The sequence below is a fragment of the Labrus mixtus genome, chromosome 18 (genome assembly GCF_963584025.1).
Source record: "Labrus mixtus chromosome 18, fLabMix1.1, whole genome shotgun sequence".
In the NCBI taxonomy this organism is placed as follows: Eukaryota; Metazoa; Chordata; class Actinopteri; order Labriformes; family Labridae; genus Labrus; species Labrus mixtus.
This window is the reverse complement of record NC_083629.1, coordinates 15,754,421-15,772,705: the sequence shown is the minus strand read 5'-3', so window position 1 is coordinate 15,772,705 and position 18,285 is coordinate 15,754,421. Positions and strand designations below refer to the sequence as shown.

The following is an 18,285-nucleotide window of genomic DNA, read 5'->3' as shown; positions in this document are numbered from 1 at the left end:
TATGAGGAGGAGAGGAAGAGGTCCAGGAATGTGTGTTGGGGTTTGTGTCAGACTTAAGTTGAAATTTCTCCACACTTAATACGAAAATCTAAAAAAATGCTTAAAGGGATGAACATAATCATTCCATTTTCAACGATTAGTTAGAATGAAATTGATCATAAACAGAAGATGTCAAATTTCTAGAACTTTGTCGCCAGCTCAAAAAGTTGCACTTTAACATCACAGCAAAAAAAACTGCGGTGGTAAATTCTTAAGGCTACACAATTTATTTGATACAGTAGTTACAGACATGATAAAAATGTTAGTACTATACATATTCATGTATATCATTAAAGCAATCCATCATCATTACACATGCACATCTTTTAAAGAAAGTAAAAATACAGACACATGCAGAGAAAAACAACATGGCGGATATACTGTAGCTCCAGTGTCTTTGAGACATTCAGCCTCGAAAAAAGGTTTTTGTCACTCCAGTCAATGACACAAAGAAATCTTTGGTTGGTGTTTTTATTTTATTTACAGATCTCTTTAGCAGGCTTTGCTTTCACTTTTCAGTTTAACTCACAGCATCAAATCTGAAACTCTTTTCAAACCACAGATTTAAAAAAGAAAAAAAAAAAAATCATAAAATAGATATAATTGTAGACAACATGCTACACATGTACTCTAAAAACACACACAACAAAATCACTCACATATTTTGGCATCACACGCCCTGACTAAAAAAGACACAGAGACGTTGGAGCTTCTGTTCCAACAGGTTTTGGGAATCTGAACGTTTTCATAGCTGTAAAACTTGTGGGGAGAAGGTCTAGTCAGGATCACCAGGTAGTGGTTTTTGCCGTTTTGTGTTTGTTGAAGTTGTCTGTACAAGTCACAGTTCTTTGGTAAGGAGCTGCTGTTAGAGAGTGGAGGTTAGTAAAAAAAAAAAAGCAGCTGTGTGTGTGGAGCTCATACAGGTCCAGAGTAGCTGTAGTGGTTTCCGTGCTGCGAGTCGGGAGGCTGCGGGCTCGGTTTGCGCTCCAGGTGTTCAACCTCTGCCGTGTCTTGTCGCGTGCAGCGAGGGGGGCGATTTTTGAAGAAGTCGGACGCATATCGGACCTGAAAGGACAGAAGAAGGAAAGTGAAAGTCAGTGGAGAGAAAATTAAAAGTATTAACACCGCGCACCGGACTGATTTACCAATAAACATATAAAAAACTAAGAGCAACGCCTTTTTTTAAAACACAGATGAGATGGAAAAGAAGACACTTCAAGGTCATTTTTTCATTGCTTCTCCATCTAAGAGTGACAATAAAAGTCAAGAAAAACTTCTACATTGAATTGTATCATAGCCCTGTGTTACATTCTACCGTAGCCAAGTTAAAGTTTAGTCATATGGCACATTTTTAAAACAACCTCAGTTGACCAAAGCGCTGTACAGGTCTCAAAGCTAAATCAAAAACAACATATACGAGTAAAATGATGAATAAAAACACATATTAGAGCAGGATAAAATGTCATAATATCAAGCTCAACTTGTACAAAGCCAACACAAAGAGGTGAGTCTTAAAAGGATTTAACATTTTCAATGAAAAGAGCAGTTCTGCTATTAAACTGTAGATCGTCCACAGACTGGGAGCAGCAGAGGCGCTGGTTGTCCACAGGCAAGGCAGGCAACCGCTTGGGGCCCCAGGCCACTTAGGCCCCCCCCCCCCCCCCCCCCCCCCCCCCCGAGGGCTGACAAACTTTAAAGCACAGCAGTAACTCAGAATGCGCAAATTTTGCAACGACAGTGGGAGACCTCCCTAGTGGGGCCCCATCCGACAGCAGTCACACCCATTGCCCTGCTCAGCATGTTAATTGCTGTGTGGGAATTCATGGGAGACAATGGACTTATTAACCGTTCGCTTCTGCACTGTTTGTGAGTCGTTCATTAGGTCTTCATACCGGTAAGTCATGTTTCATGATATTCACAAATTCCACTTTCCCACCGTTACTAACCCCTTCGCTGTTGGAGACGACTTCCTGCTGCTAAACCAAAACATTTTGGACATCATGAAATCATTTGTGGTATTGAGGGTTGGTAATTTCAAATGACTCAGCTGCTAGTGAGCGTTTTGAGGGATTCATCCTATTACGAGATCACACGGAGTCAAAGTGTAAAGCATTCCCTTTGGATTACTAACAGTTTACAGGAAGAAGAGATCATAATGAGAAAATCTTAAAAGACACACTAAGACCTAAGTTTGAAAAAATTAACAAGTATAACAGCCTTTGAAAAGTCAAAGAGCTTCAGAAACCAGGATTAGGATTTGTCCTTACGCAGCTATCGTCACATAAAATGTTGCGGACACTCACAGTGAGCACAGCGATGAGCGCCCCCTGCAGCAGACCCACGAGCACGTCGCTCCAGTGATGTTTGTAGTCAGACACTCGTGTGTATCCAACATAGAGAGAAAACGCCACCAGGAAGAACTGGATGGTCGGACGGACCAGTCGTGTCCACTTCCCCTGCATCCGGGCCTGAACATAAAGCTGCAAACACACAACAACACATCCATGTTTAAGATCAACTGCTATCTAAAGTCTCTGCTTTGACAAAAAGCTTTCAAATGATTGTGTATACATTATATATTTAGTGTTTATATACAGTATGAGCAAATAGTTAAGACATTGAGGGGCTTAGCAGTCCAATACAAACTTTTTCTATCAGATAAAATAATAATAATAACATTATTCATATAGCACCTTTAAAATCACAGGTTAACAAAGTGCTTTGACAGCAAAAGCAGAAACATCTATGTTTTTGTATGTTCTTACACAAAGAAATTCAAGCTTTATTCATACATAACCACGACAGGTTTTATTTTTTCTTCAAATTTACTAAACAAAACATAAAATGAGTCTAGATGAGATCAAAATGTGTTTTTTCCCCCTTATTAGTAACAGACACATTAAAGATCTGTGGGGGCGCCGGTAGCCTAGCCTCCATGTACGGAGGCTTTAGTCCTCAAAGCGGGCGGATCGGGTTCAAATCTATCCACTATCCTGTCTCTACAATAAAGGCATAAAAAGCCCCAAAATAAATCTTAAAAAATAAAAAAGAAGAAAAAAAGACATCTGTAAATGTATTATAAGTGAAATAGTTCTGAGGTAAACAGTCACTGTTTAAATGTATTTCTTTTATGAGACATATCTGTAACAATATTGATATTACAATAAACCAACACTGATGTAGAATTGAACTGTACTTTTGTGGTGAATCATATAAAACTATGAGTAATGACAACATGTCTCACCTTTATAGGATTTTTTTCTCTCTCTTTTAAAGGAACAGAGACACTCCTCCACAAAGAGCAGGGAGGTCAGGTACAGAACAGAAATAAAACTGAGGATTCTATAAAGTTTTATATAACTGGAGCGATCATGTTCCGACTATTGTTCAGTGTGTCTTATTACAACAATGATGTTTTCAAATATCAGCCCCCCCCCCCCCCCCCCCACACACACACTCTCTCACACACACTCACACTCCTGTTTTCAGTAACTTGTGGGTGTTTTTGGTAAACACGGCATTTCACAGACACAGAACGTCTCACGCAACAACGATAACTAACCACATACTCACCGACAGAAAGAGCATGCAGTACATCCCAAAGGACGAGTGGCCCGAATAGAATGATAACCTGAGGAGTGAAAACAGCAGCAGGACACGGGTCATTTTTTTTATAAAGAATGATGATAAGTTATCAAGGATAACTCAAATCCATTCATCAGTTTCTTGATCACTTTCAATGAGACTCCTTTTAAATGATCTATAATTAAGATTCATTATCTATATTATATCAATAAGGGAACACATAATTCCAACAAAGGGGATTGCTATAACCTCACCATTAAGATAATTCATGTCCTGAGCTCCAAAACTGAGCCAGCCTGAGCCAAACTTAACATGTTAAATATTCATTGTGAATTGAGTATTTGGTGCTCATTCTTCAATGTGAAAACTTTCTTTTTTTCTGCACACCATTTCACTTCATACTTTATGTTTTGGGGCATTGACTGTAAGTCAAAGCGTCACATTTTAAAACAGCACTTGAGCAACTTGGCTTTGTGGCAAAAATGTGGACAACTCTATAAAACAATTTTACAACAGAGCCAGATGATGTTCTCTGTACATTTTGCTCAGAAGAAAGTGTATCAAAAAATGAAAATATCTGCTGGTCTATTCTGGTTGAAAAGAAAGCACATTTGATGTCCTTGGGCTTTTGTTTGTTAGTTAATCAACATGACTTGAGCTCTGGGAATTTATCATTTTACATTTATCATTTTTATCTTTACATTTCAAAAAGTTTAGTGACAATAAAACATTTTGTACTCAACCAAAAGCACTGCTAAAAGTTAAAAAAAACTGTTCTGTGAATGTAAAATATGACCTAAATATAAAAATATGACCTGATTTACAAACTTAAGACAGAGAGGGGCAGCATGTTCAGCACTCTCACCTTGATTCAGTCACATTGCGAGGGTTGCCAGTACAGTTGATATGCAGCATGTATCCGTTACAGCTGACTGGATTGCAAACGGATAAGAAGTTTGGACGGGGTCGACCGATAGTGAACTTGGCCAGGTCGGTCAGTGATTGGCTGACGGCTCCTCCAAAAAGGAAGGTGCCCACCACCTTGTAAAGAGCGGACAAGTACTGGTTGAACTGGGAGTTGGAGTGCAGACGCTTTGTGTGCACAAGGTAGGCCTCTCCTGTAGTGATCTGTGGAACAGATAGAGGAGACATCATGAAGGTTTGTCATGAAGATAATTTTTTTTTTTTTTTTTTAAATAGATATTTTCACCGTGCAACAAGATGCTCAGATGTTTTGACTCACAATGACAATGGAGCAGATGATGGTGACGGCAGCCATGCCTCCATGGGAGATGGTGTCTCTCCTGTAGGGGTAGCTGATGCTTTCGTCATCGCAGTAGATTCCTCTTTGGTACGGAGAGAACATCAGAGTCAGGATGGCAGAGGGCAGAGCAGCTGGAGGAGGAAGAAATAACAAGTATTCTCCTTATTATGAGTGCAAATTACAATCTACTGAAATTTGCTATAGAAAGCTGTGCAGTCACTTTCATTTGTCATTTTTAACTTGAGAACACTGGAATATACAGTATATGTTTATATTTATAAATCTATACAACATCAAATTTAAAAACAATGATTGAATACTTTTTAAAGATCTATTTAATTCAAGTAGCTAAGTGATAAGTGAAAATCTATAAGTGCCCTGCTTGGAACTTGAAAAAGAAGAAAATTGCTCAACAGTGCTCGATCCATTTCATCATTTATTCATACTTTGTTTCCTTTTTTTATATTGAAATGCACTATTGGGAAACTCCCTGCACCAGGAGAGGTTATCAGATGGGGAAAGGGTGGGGCGCAAATGGCCTAGCGGTTACGTCGCACCTCACGTACGGCAGCTATAGCCCTCAAAGCAGACGGCCCAGGTTCAAGTCGGACCTGTTGCTCCTTTCCCTCTCACGTCTTCCACACTCCCTCACGTGCCAATTTCCTGCTCTATCCACTGTTCTATCAAAATGATGGCTAAAAGCTCAAAAAATAAATCTTAGAATAGAAAGGGTAGAATAAGGGGTAAAAACAAGTGTGCTACTTTACTTAGAACTTTTCAAATGAAGTAAAAGAAAAGTCACAAAAAAGGCCTACTTTGCCGTGTCTTTTGCAGAAATTCATCAAACGACTCCTTCATCTGCATTGAAAACTAAACTAATTTGTTCATGATTCGAAATGTGTGAACAAACAGGACTACAAACACAACATACAGCAGATAATCAAGACTTAATACATTGACTGACACTGAAAACAATACCTAAAAAGAAAATGTATAGTGCTCTAAAAAGAAAAAAATAATTGTATCACTCAAGTAGAGCTTCTGTAATTGGTGCATTGGAACAGTTCTACTGAAGTCTTTGGTAGCCACACTGCTGTTTGTGCCAGAGGTCGATCCTGAGAGCAGCTTCGAGCCTTCAGCCGAGCGATGACAAGTGAACCAAAACACAATGAGGAGCAGCTCAGGAAACAGCTAAAAACACACTGATTGACCAAACTTTTGACTTTGGACAGAAGGTTTGACTCCGCCAAGTAAATTAACATGTCATCGATGGAGCTCAATGGGAACAATTTCACCTCTACAGGTCACTCTCTATTGATTGTCTTTCTGTCACTATGGAAACAGGCAGGACAGGACAGGACTGGACAGACATGACCTTTAACATCAGGGTGCTGTTGACACTGTGAAGGTCCTGGGAGCTGAGGATTAAACTGAAACACAGTCTCACACACTCCTGTATTTATAAATCTGTCATGACGAATAGTTTCTGTATGTTTGACAGCGAGAACATTTGGTGTCATAGTTTTGCTACAAATGCAAACAAAAGAGTCAGAGCAGCACATAAAGCTGTCTCTTAAATCAGAACAGGGACAATAGTCCAATCTGGAGGGCTGATGTCATGAATCCTCTAAACTGCAACTCTTATAGTGTCTTCCTGTTTTCAAGAATGCCTCAGTGAGCTGCAGAATTTTACAAGAGCAAGGAATGGATGGAGCTTTGTTTTTGAAAGCTGGAGCTGTAAATTAAGTGGGTAATGCCATAAAAGAGGCTCTCGACTAACAAATTGCTTCCTTCCTAAAGAGTGTGTCGCTGCGCTTTGACAAGCAGGAGTGAATGAAAGCACATGAAGACACACAGAAAGGAAACCATGATTCAAACAGGTCATGTCAGGAAGGTAATTCTAATGTGATTTCAAGTTATTGTCTTCAGGTATAGAGTGCAAATTAAATCTGAGGTCATGTGGTGAGTGTGGGTTATCTCAAAGGAGAAACATATGAAACTCCTTTTCAACAACTTTAAATAAGTCTCAGTGGTCACAAACATGTCTGGGAAGTTTCTTACTAAAAGTCCACTCTGATCCTGTATTTTAGCACAGGCTGTTTCTGTGTCTGTAGCTTTAAATGCAAATGAGATGGGTTTGCCCACGCCCCTCTCTGGAAGGGCTGTTTGGGCTTTCATGCACCATGCCCTATTGTTTACGGTGAGAAGGCAGACTCAGAGGGCAGAACAAACAACTAGCTGTGGGAGTGTCCCCAACCTGGGGGAGGGGTTACTGCCCTTAGTGATGTCACAAAGGGAAAATCTGCAAACGGCCTGTTTAAGCACACGATTTTTAAGAAGTGGAGCAGGTAAAAGACAAGATTGGGGGGTTTGTAGACTGACTCAGCACACATATTATAGTGTGTTTTGCATAATATGTTTACCTTTGAAAATGTCAACAAGAAAAGAAGGATCTGAAAATATGGAGCATAACTGTAAAAGGAGAATTGATGGTTTTCATTTCATGCAAATAAATACTCTTTTAGTTGCTTTTGTTTTAAGCATTTTATATAATTTTTTGTAATAAAAAGGTATTTGTGAAGGTTCCGGAAATAAGAGGAAAAAATAAAATGATGGTTTGTCCTATCCTTTAAGTGTTTTTATGTCATCTATAAGAACAGCAGAAACAATTAGTAAACACAACACTTACACAGTGTTTTACCACAGTTAGTGCTATTTGGATGAAGAGATAAGTGTTTAGGCTTCAACTGATGCCAGGAGGAGAAATGTAGGTTAATTTGGTAACATACATTGGCAATGGAATAACATATCACTAATTTAGAGTTGTGTTTCTGGCCACCCAATTAATCTCTTTCAATACAGTGTTTCTGTTCATTCATGGCAGTCTCTTTGTTTCTCTGTTTTAAAGATGGACTGTCTCTTTAAGGAGCTATCAGTCTGACACACCCATCGGTTTATGCCACTACACACTGCCTAAGGAGCACACACATGCTGCAAAGTGTAATGTTGAAAAAAAAAGCAATTATTACAAGTGCTTCTAATGAGCTTGATGAAAAGCTGTTTCATCGTTAAAGAGAATGTATTGAGATGAAGGGGCGCCCTCCCTCTGCTCTTCACATCTCAGAGTTCATTATTCCAGCAGGTCAAGTGTACTCTCAGTTCCTCTTTGAAGTCAGCGCCAACCATTGTTTATTCTGAAGGGTGCAGGATAACATTTAGATAAGAGACTGTCGGCTACGTACTGCCAGGGTGGATGTGAGAATGGACAGAGTTGGGCAATGGCCTTCAAAACACACACACTCACACACACTGTACCCACTCCTAAGCTTATTTAACAACAGATTCAGCCAGGAAGTCAATTCCACTTTGTATCAAACATGCTTCAACAGCCTCTGGGAGCCGAGCCCTCTGAGAGCTTCTATAATCAGAGAGGGACTGACTGTTTTTATCTGCTCTATTATTATAGAAGGCCTGGTATGTTTTTAAAGGCCAGCTCTGGTGGGGCAGCTTACCCTCCCCTGAGGCTGGGTCGAGCTGAGGGGAGAAAGGTTTACATCACAAATTTGCTTAAAAAAAATTCCTCCTTTTTAGAAAAAAAAAAAAATTGTAGGACTTGTAGGAGACAACTTTCTGAATTTTTATTATTTGTTTAATTTACATTAAGGTGTATTACTACTTTATAAAAGCATTACATCTATTTATTACTTGTTCAGTGTTGTATACACTTTGGTAAATGTTTCCTCATTACAGGATTATTAAGAAGAAAATTACTGAATGAACTTGTTTTAAATTCCTTGAAATCTTATTTAAAATATGAAAGTGATAGCTTTCAATATTACAAGACAAAGTTGGATTGTCTTTTGTTTTTCTTTGATTGCAGGGTCATTCCATTTTAAGGCGCAGAAAAACAAAAAGCTGTCTCCCCGTATCATTCAGTTAGTAGCCTAAAAGCTAAAGTACTGAGAGCAGTTAGCTTAGCTTAAGCTAGCTAAGGGCGGTCAGCTTGCCTGGTTCTTCCCCAACTGCAAGACAAACATCTCACACCCACCAATTAACACATTATGTTGTTATTATTGAAAAACAAACTGACATTCAGAGTCATGTTGTCACAGTGAGGCTGACAGAAAACCCGAACACACTAATCTTAAGAATATAAATGTAGCATAGCTTCTTCTAAAATGTCTATTGAATGTTTAAACTCTCTGTTTTGTAGAGAGGAAATGAACAAGGTACAATATGCAGGTAAATGAACTTTAGAGGCTTCAGGTAGGTTAAAGGGAACTGAAGCTGGTTCCCATGAGTTTCTAATACTCAAGTTAAGCTAGGCTACAAATACCTTCCAGTGTTAACGTCCATCAGTTAGCTAGCTAGAAGTTGCTTTGTGGGTTAGAAGTTTTCATTTCTGATATTTAAAAGTTAAAATGCAGTGACTTTAAAATGCTTATATCTCAGAAATAAAATGTCTTTCAAGAATTCTAACAGTAGCTATGAAAATATGTATTATGAAGTTTTATTTTAGAAAATGTTCTCAGCTTGTGCACTAGTTTTTTTCATCCATACCGCCCTCTTCATTTTTGTCTTCTAAAGATGTGAAAGTACCTGAAGATGAAACTTCTATCTTCATCATCCACTGTACGTTATTTTTGGGGTGAGGTTAACTGAAGTTTCCTGTTAGTGCTTCTTTTCAGTAGCAAGATGTACCATCCTACTCTGACATTTTACATGTGGCTGTTGAGTTTTTTCCCCACTCTATCACTTTCTTGATAAACCCTTTACAGCTTCAAACAATGTAGAAACCAGTTTCATCCTGTCATTCAAAAGAGACACACAAAAAGTTTCTGCTTTCGTTTCATTAACATCCACAGGAGAGATAAAAAAAAAAAAAGGGAAGAAGTGAACGTATTGTTTTACGCTTTCACAATCTCTTCTGGCAAGAGCGAAGCGCTGAATCCACTTTGAGAAAATAAACATGATGGAATTTGGGATCAGACACAAGTACAACTTCCCCTTGACCTGTGACCCAGCGGGAAGTGGGAAGTGTTCCTGTTATTCAGCCCTGAAGATGAGTGGCCCAGGCCCTGAATAACCGAGGGGCAGTTAAGAAAAAGAAACAGGAAACCATGTTTTATGTTAACAACTGTTTGAGTTCTGTATGTCAAATCTTAACAGGGGACTGTGAGATTTTAGGTTTCACTTACACATCACACTAAGGTGCTCAGAAAACCAATATTTATTTTCTAAAGATCTGTTTGGTTTATTTTGGCTCTATCTAGGGTGCTCTATCCTTAGCTGTGATATTTCAACCCTGACTCACTAGTTTTTTGTAAAACCTTGATGTCTACAGTATATTGGTGCTCATTGTTCATCTTGATTTGGGGGGTTATCTTCTGAATTCAGGAAAACTAGATGAAAGATCATTTCCTGTGAGTCTGGGGATTTTTCCTGGGAAAGTCCTGAGCGGTCCGGATGTTGAAAAAAAATTAAACTTCTTGATATAGAGTTTCTTAAGAATAGCAATTTTTTTTTTGCATTAAATCGGTGACCGTCACTACTTAACCCTTTCAGACCTAAACTATTCCCTGTTTTTCCGATTAAAACTACCATGTGGTGCAATCATTCTCTATTACCAAGGTTATATGTAACAAAGCTAAACAACAACACCTTCCTAGACTTTCCAAATCCCTATAACCGCCTATAAAGACTGATTTATATGCAACGCTTTCAGGAAGGTGTTACCAGGTAAAAACAAAGGCACTTTGCACGTTGCCTCTCTTCCCCAACATTTTGCAACCCAAACCCAACAAGGAGAGTCCAATAAAAAGCACAATAGGCTTTATCTGGTGAGGCTGTTTGGACTGAAGAGGAATGTGACCATCATGGAAAAACTTGGGCATTCGATCACAGACGTTTCATATTTTAGAGCTAACATTTGCTAGCTGGCTAATGTAGACTACTTGCTACATAGCTAAATGTGGCAAGATAACCTCCTTTTTGAGAGGTAGTGTTAAATTAGCTGGTTCCAAATGTCCCTACAATATTGAGAATCAGAATCGGGTTTTATTGCCAAGTACATTTACACATACAAGGAATTTGACTTGGTGTATTGGTGCTAAACAATTAACAAGGAAATAACGCAGAACTAGCAACAACTTAAATAATACAGTATAAGAAGCTATTACAATATACAAAATAGAATTTAAAAATGTAAAATATAAAAAATCAAAAGACACACAATGTAGGAGCTGTGCAGTGGACTATGAGAAAAAAAAGTGTATGTAACCTACTAACAGAGTGCATGTAAGAAAATAAATGTTAAGTCCAGTGGGCGTTATTGTAACGCATAAAGAACAGTTCAGCATTTGCATTATTGTAAACAATGTTAAAGCAAATTGGAAAGTCGACAACTGGCTATCTTTAAATTAAATTAATCATTTAAAATCTGCAGGAGTTGATTTTATGTTTCTCATTAACTACTGAACTTGAATAAAGGAATATGGCACAGGTCTGGGGCTTATCATTAGCTTTAAGTTGAAAGGTGGTTCTACATTTCTATAAGGCTATGCTTTCTATTAGGTGATTGTTCTCTGTGGACGCATGTCTGTCTGTCAAGTGTCAACTTCACATCACGTTCAAGCAGTCTACCATGAAAACACATCTCGCATCTCATTCTGCTTTCACATGAAACCGCGATTTCTGTAGACACGTTCTGAAACCACTGCAGATAATACATTTACTGAACACAGAGTCTACACACAGGAACACTTCCTACAATGCTGTGTATTACAAAAAGCAAGCCCACTAAAACACAGACACACCAATATGTTTCTCTGCAGCATCTCGCTTCCACTTTCACACAGGAATGTCAGAGAGCAGAAGTCAATACTTCCCACTTGACTTTGACACTTATTTGGCAGAATGAGACTGTGTGTGTGTGTGTGTGTCAATTAAACATTTGTTGGAGGATCTCAAACATGTCAGCAGAATGTTAAAATGGCACATAAATAATATTCTACAGAGACAAACAACAACAGCTGTTGTCTGTCTCCTCTGCACACAAGCTTTATTTCAAAACTTGTTTCTAAAACACTTCAGTTACCTCCTGAAGCTTTGAGTTGACCTGAGCAACTTCAGCTTTGTTCAGACTGACACAGACACACTTTCCTTTCCTCGTTTCTGGTCTTCACCTAAAGATCAAATTAATATAGAGTCATCACTAACCCTTGAAATGTCCTTTTTTACATATTCAGCTGACATGATTAGTCAACGACATACTACATTGGTTGTTGATTGATTTATTGTTCAAAGTAACTTTTTAACAGATACAAAGTTTAATCATTGTATTCCTACAGTTTAAGTCTTCATTCAACAGTTTTTTGGTTTCAACTGCTGAGAGAAAAATACATATTAAGGTAAGGCATTACTTTGGGAATATTTCCTCTGACGCTCCAACACTCTGTCTGGTGTCCCCTTTGTCGTATCTGTCATTTTCATTTAAATATGTTTACGCAGCCTAGAAAAAATACCGAAAGACATATGGTGGGGCACAAATGGCCTAGCGGTTAGGTCGCACCCATGTATGGAGGCTATGGTGCGTCAAGCGGGTTCAGGTCTGGGCTTTGGCTCATGTCTAGCATGTCATTCCCCACTCTCCCCCTGGTTTCCTACTCTATCCACTGTCCTATCAAATAAAGGCAAAAAAGTATGTCTTCAAAATATGTCTTCATAAAAGAAATATGGTTATAAAAAAAATGGTATCAGTGGACAAAGTATAAATTGTTCATGCTTAGAATAAACCATGCTAAAAGGGTTCAACGTTAAAAACAAGGACAGTCACACTGGTAACATCTCAAGTGTGTTACATTGCAGATTTTCTCATTGACACAACAGTTCACTTAACGCTGTGTGCAATTGGAAGTGTGTTGCTAAGGCTCACAAAATGGTCCACCTGAGGTCAACTAAGTGACACAGGAATTTTCTGAATGGCTGGTTTGCTTTGAAGTTTTGGAGATTGCTGACATGTAACTCGAAGTTCGCCTCCCTGACACTTTGTAGAAAAACAATTCTGGAAAACCCCACCAAATGGATACTTGAACAGTTAAACTGATTGATCCATGCTGCTTCTTCGTGTAATTATTGTGATTATCATTGGACTCTCTTTTGACCCAGAAGCAGATCAAAGTACCTGAACTGAAGCAAAAAGGGAGTAACCACAGTCATAAAAAATAATGATTAATCTGAACATTAATCGTGAACTACTATCCCAGTGACCTCTTGTAGTTAAACGTGCGAACAGCTGAGCTCGATCACACTGATAGGCACCCGGAAGACGTCAGCTCTTCTGTGTCTTATAATATACAAACAGCTTCAACATGGAGACAGACTGCGTTTAAACGCTGTCAAGGCTGAGAGAAATGGGAGCGGGAGTGTTTATCCCATGCATTTGTTTAGCCCTTTAAGGTAAACACCCGGGAAGAGAGGGTTTTACTAAACAGAATTGTTCAGCCTAAATGATCTAATATTTGCTTTCTTGCCTGTAGAATTTGAATCCCTGTCACATAAATTAAGCTCAGGAGATGTTTGCTCAGCTTAGCTCTAAGAGTTTAAGGGACACAATAAGCCTGGCTTTGTCAAAAGGGAGCAAAACCTTCTTATCGCATCACTAAAGCTCATCCACTAACATCTCATATCTACACTCTGCGGGGTTTCATTATGCGTTTCAAATTGGCTACCAGCTCTGCTATGGCCAAGAAATAGTCCAGCTCATAACCCCGTGAAATATGAATATGTAGTTCTTGCACTTTGATTTTTTTGATAAGTATTTAATGAACTAGAATGTGAAGCTTAATTGGATTTAGGGGTCTTCCCCTTAAATGTTGCAGTGCCATTTTACACATAGACATGATGGACTAACAGCATGGCAGACATGCCTAAAAAGGAGCCTTCATTTTAAGTAATGAAATACTTTTACTATAGGAGCGGAGTAATCAACAGTGGCCCCTTTCTCCAAAAACAGACAGAGTAGGTGCTTAAAATCTGTACAAGTCCTGAATAATGTGAAAGAGTGTCACATGAAAGATGGGTTCAAGAAGAGCGGTTAGCCGAGCTGCTGCTAGCATGTTTTTGTCTTCTTTTTTGAAATTTTTAAATTTCTTGTGAAATCTTGTGAACTCTTAAACAAACAGATCTGGTGATAAAACACCAAATAAAACTGTTTCACTTGAAAAAAAAACAAAAAAAAACAAGGGTTTTGTCCACTGAAAGTTGAACTGCTTCTATCTTTCGCTAACTTAGTTCTCTTTTTCCAGAAGTGAGATCGCTGAAATTCTCAATCTGTTTGAATGATGATGATGAATTATTTTCCAGTGATGGCCTTAGCTTATGGAAGACCGACTATCTGCGTTTAACAGACAAAATCTGTGACACATGTGGGTTAAACTTAAATGACAAGATAAGTGTCACAAAACATGATTTCAATCATGCACACATGATATTGCCTCAGAAAGATACGGACAGTTCAAAGACAAGTGAAGAAGAACAAGGGAAAAAAAGATGAATAGAGCAGAGTGTTCTCATTAAAGTTCATTTTTAATATCTTGATAAATCCACTAAGATGCTCAATGTAACCTAAAGCTAAATGCCAGGACAGTGCAACAACAGGCGCTCTGTTCTGGGTGGCATCTGACTGTCAAAGCAAGATAAGGATGTGCAGTTTATGCCTCTGTGTGTGTGTGTGTGCAGTTGCAAGTTGTGTTGTATCTGCTGTGTGCACTTGTAACACATGATGGCAGGATGGAGGTTTGACTGCAGAAGGGAAGAGAGAAATAAAACACTGAGCAGAATCACAGATCAGTTACAATTTGGGAAGTCAGCACATTCCGGCAATATCACACACACACGCGCACACACACACACACACACACACACTCATTTTTAAATGGGGGAGATCAAACTTGATCATAGTTTACCCTCCGCACACAGATTACAGTTATCGAGATAAAAACAAACAATAAGCAACCAGAGAGAGATGCAGCGATAAAAAGTAGGAAATTAAAAACCAGAAAAGGAGCAGACTTTTGTTCACAGATAGGACTGTTGTTGTAAACTGGCAATGTGAACTTGAGACAGATGCAGAGAAGGCAGCTCTTTTAATGTTCTTAGTGTCATATTTTGTGCTTGAAATGACTCTGGAGCTGGGAAGTTATTAATTTATCAAGTAAACTACAGGATGATCTTAATATCTCCATTAAACTTTAAAGGTCCTCACATTGGGCCTTGAGGAACTTTGATGGAGTTTTCTCATTTCTTTTTATATCTTGCTAATATTTGGATGTTTTCTTTTTGGCAGCCTTCTTTCTGCATTCCTAGACAATTACCTTAAGCTCTGGTTTCAGTCATTTCGTAATCCTTTTTCTTCCTGAATTCAGAGCACTAGTCTTTCATCACTGTTTTCACTTTTGAAAGGCTCATGACTAACCCACAGGTCCTGTAAACTTTCACACCAGATGATAAATACATACAATACTTTTTCTTAGTCAGCTGAAGACATCGACAGCCATGTCTACCGAGTAATAAGCCTTTTATCATCTTGTCTTTGATTTCATAACAATATGTTTTTATGTGAGACAGACTTAATATGAAATGTTCTGCCTGAGCTACTTTGACCTTCCAGAGAAGTCCCAAGACGTCGCAAGGAGCGCTTAACTAACTCTGCTGTTCAACAGGGAAAAAACATCTTCTTTCTATTTACTAAATCAGATAATATTCAGCAGATGTGTGCAGAAAACCTTTCTAACTTTATTTCAGTTAACAGTACTGGAAATGTCGAAGATATGGCCTGAAAAAAACGGACAGGAAATTTGAATTACAAAAAGGTATCGTGAGCATTTGCTGATACACACTATCAGAGCATTTATGGGGAAGGAGAAAACATAGAACATCTCTAGAAATCCTTTCCATTCCTTCATAGCAAGATTTTCATCAAGATTTCCCTCTACCGAGTTTATCTCTGAAGCTTTGGATGTTTTTCCCCTTAACTGGACTGACTTGGACAGTGAACATGAACATACATTTGGAGTGTAGTGGGGGTTGAAGAGCAGAACGGTCATTACCTGCTTGTCACTCACCAGATGGATAAATGACTGGATGCACACACACAAATAGATTCCTATAGGAATTTCACCGAGCTGTTTTCCATCCCTAAAGCATCTACAGAAGGTTAACACATGCAGTGATAGATGAGCATCCTGGACACCCTCTCTTCTTTCATCATCTAAACTACAACCTCCGCCGGCCTTGTGGTGAGAGAATGTGACACAAACAGCTGGAAGATGTCAATTCTCATAATGGCTTTGTGTCTTCTCTGGAGTCCAAAGCAAGTCTGGACAAGACGATTTGTTCCCTTTACAGCGCGCACACACACAAGAGAGCCCACTTTCAACACACACATACAAACACATGCAGACACACACACACACCTGGGTCTCTAGTTTCCAAAACAGGATTCTAACTGTCACACAGAGAGATTCATTAACAATGGTCTTTGCTCTTACTTCCCCCCCAACCCTATGTTTAAAAAAACGAAAAGGCCAGGGGGTTGCAGAAAGAAAAGTACGTAGAAAGCATGAATGCGGTCACAGAGCATGGAAATTATTCATCATGTAAGAAGAAACAAAAGAACACACACACACACACACACACACACACACACACACACACACACACACACACACACACACACACACACACACACACACACACACACACACACACACACACACACACACACACACACACACACACACACACACACACACACACACACACACACACACACACACACACACACACACACACACACACACACACACACACACACACACACACACACACTTCGCCCCTGCAGATCATCTCTGTGAAATCCAGATAGTGAGATAAGACAGCGTGTGTCTTGCCTTAACCCAAATGATTTCAGCCTTCATACTAACTATTGGGAAAGACTGTTTGGCCTGTTTGAACAAGATAGAGAGTAGTGTCTTGTGATGTTTCACTGCCCCTGGATGAGGTAAACGCTTCTCTAGCAGAAAATTCTGCAATCAACTTTTTATACAGATACCAACATTTCAACAGGTGTCAGTAACTTATTATGATCTTTGCATGAAGAGGCAAAATTGAATTAAAGGACTGAGCTTTAGACCATGTGTATTATGTGTCACCATCCTATTTTCCCCCCAAGATAGAGTTTTTAAACAATCTGGAGTCATATATCTTTTTTTTTTAATTTTTAAAACACATATTTACGCACACCAAAGCAGCCATACGGCCTTAAACCAACAATATGTTTTAAGCCATTTCAGGAGAGAAGAAGATAGCAGGGGTTAGCACTCACCAACAAAGACACAGAGAATATCCACCGCGATCAGGATCAGCTTCTTTCCTTTCTCCGTCATGTTTCCTCTGCTGCCGCTTCACTTTCATACATTAATCGCGTATTGGAAACAGGGCAGGTTTGAAAGCGCCTGGGGTAAGTATGGAAAAAGTAGGCAACAATCAGGAGAGGTCGACCTGCTCGTTCTTCCTGCTCCGCTCCTCCGTGCAGTGTACCTGCCTGTCCTCCTGTCTGTCTGTCTGTCTGTCTGCCTGTCTGACTGCACGCTGCGCTGTTCCAGGTGAGCAGCAGAGGACGCGTTGCGTTGCGCTGCCTGTCCCGCCTTTTACGCACAGGGGGGGCGTATCTCCGCTCAAACATGGCTCTAGACACAAACTCTGAAAGGATCAGGTTTTCCTGAAATTCTCGGTTTGCGAAGGAGGAAACAATGTATTTTCTTTCTTGGCCTACTTTCTCTTTCCCTGTTTTGCTCAATTGACCATTTTAGCTACATTGAAGCAGTAATAAAACACACGTGTTTTGGTATGATTCAGTGTTCAGGTCTCAGTCTGGTGGGCAAAACAAATATTGCCAGATAAAGAAGTTTGATTTCGTCACGGGTTTAAAATAAACTAAAAGGTATTTTCACAGTTTGGTTTGGTAAACAGGTCTGCCTCTAAACTGGAAAGTAATCCCTGTTATGAAGCCAAAGTCACAATTTAGGCATGCGGTCACAAGTTTTGATTTATTGGCAGCAATTGCAAATTGTAATACTCATGTACACAAAGAATGTTGTAAACTGAAATGACGTCAATCCTGAAGTAATACGGCTACCAACAAGGTGGCTCATCATAATGGTTTAGCTTAAAGAAGTCTGCATTAGACTTAATATGTGAGGTTTCGAAGCAACCAGACACCGCTAACAAACTTCTGAGGAGGCAAGACGGTCCAAAAACAAATAGATGTTCAATGTAAAGAGAAAAGTCAGGAGAGTGTATATACAAAGAGAAGCAGCTGCTTCTGAGAGACACTG

General features: G+C 39.2%; 1 protein-coding gene across 1 annotated transcript; it reads right to left on the bottom strand.

The window, feature by feature from the left end:
• Window positions 1-247: 247 nt before the first annotated feature.
• On the bottom strand, window positions 248-17,563 carry plpp2a (phospholipid phosphatase 2a). Its single transcript, XM_061062607.1, has 6 exons — window positions 17,274-17,563; window positions 4,868-5,019; window positions 4,490-4,752; window positions 3,613-3,670; window positions 2,343-2,519; window positions 248-1,104 (listed from the first exon to the last, which is right to left on the bottom strand). The coding sequence occupies exons 1-6, from the start codon at window positions 17,332-17,334 to the stop codon at window positions 955-957; spliced, it is 861 nt and encodes a 286-aa protein (XP_060918590.1). The 5' UTR covers window positions 17,335-17,563; the 3' UTR covers window positions 248-954.
• Window positions 17,564-18,285: the final 722 nt, after the last annotated feature.

Coding starts and splice junctions, on each gene's coding strand:
- plpp2a (XM_061062607.1), bottom strand. CDS start 17,334: ATGACGGAGAAAGGAAAGAAGCTGATCCTGATCGCGGTGGATATTCTC. Junction 4,753..4,867: donor TCATCTGCTCCATTGTCATT/GTGAGTCAAAAC, acceptor TCTGTTCCACAG/ATCACTACAGGAGAGGCCTA. Junction 1,105..2,342: donor CGCTCATCGCTGTGCTCACT/GTGAGTGTCCGC, acceptor CTGTCCTTTCAG/GTCCGATATGCGTCCGACTT.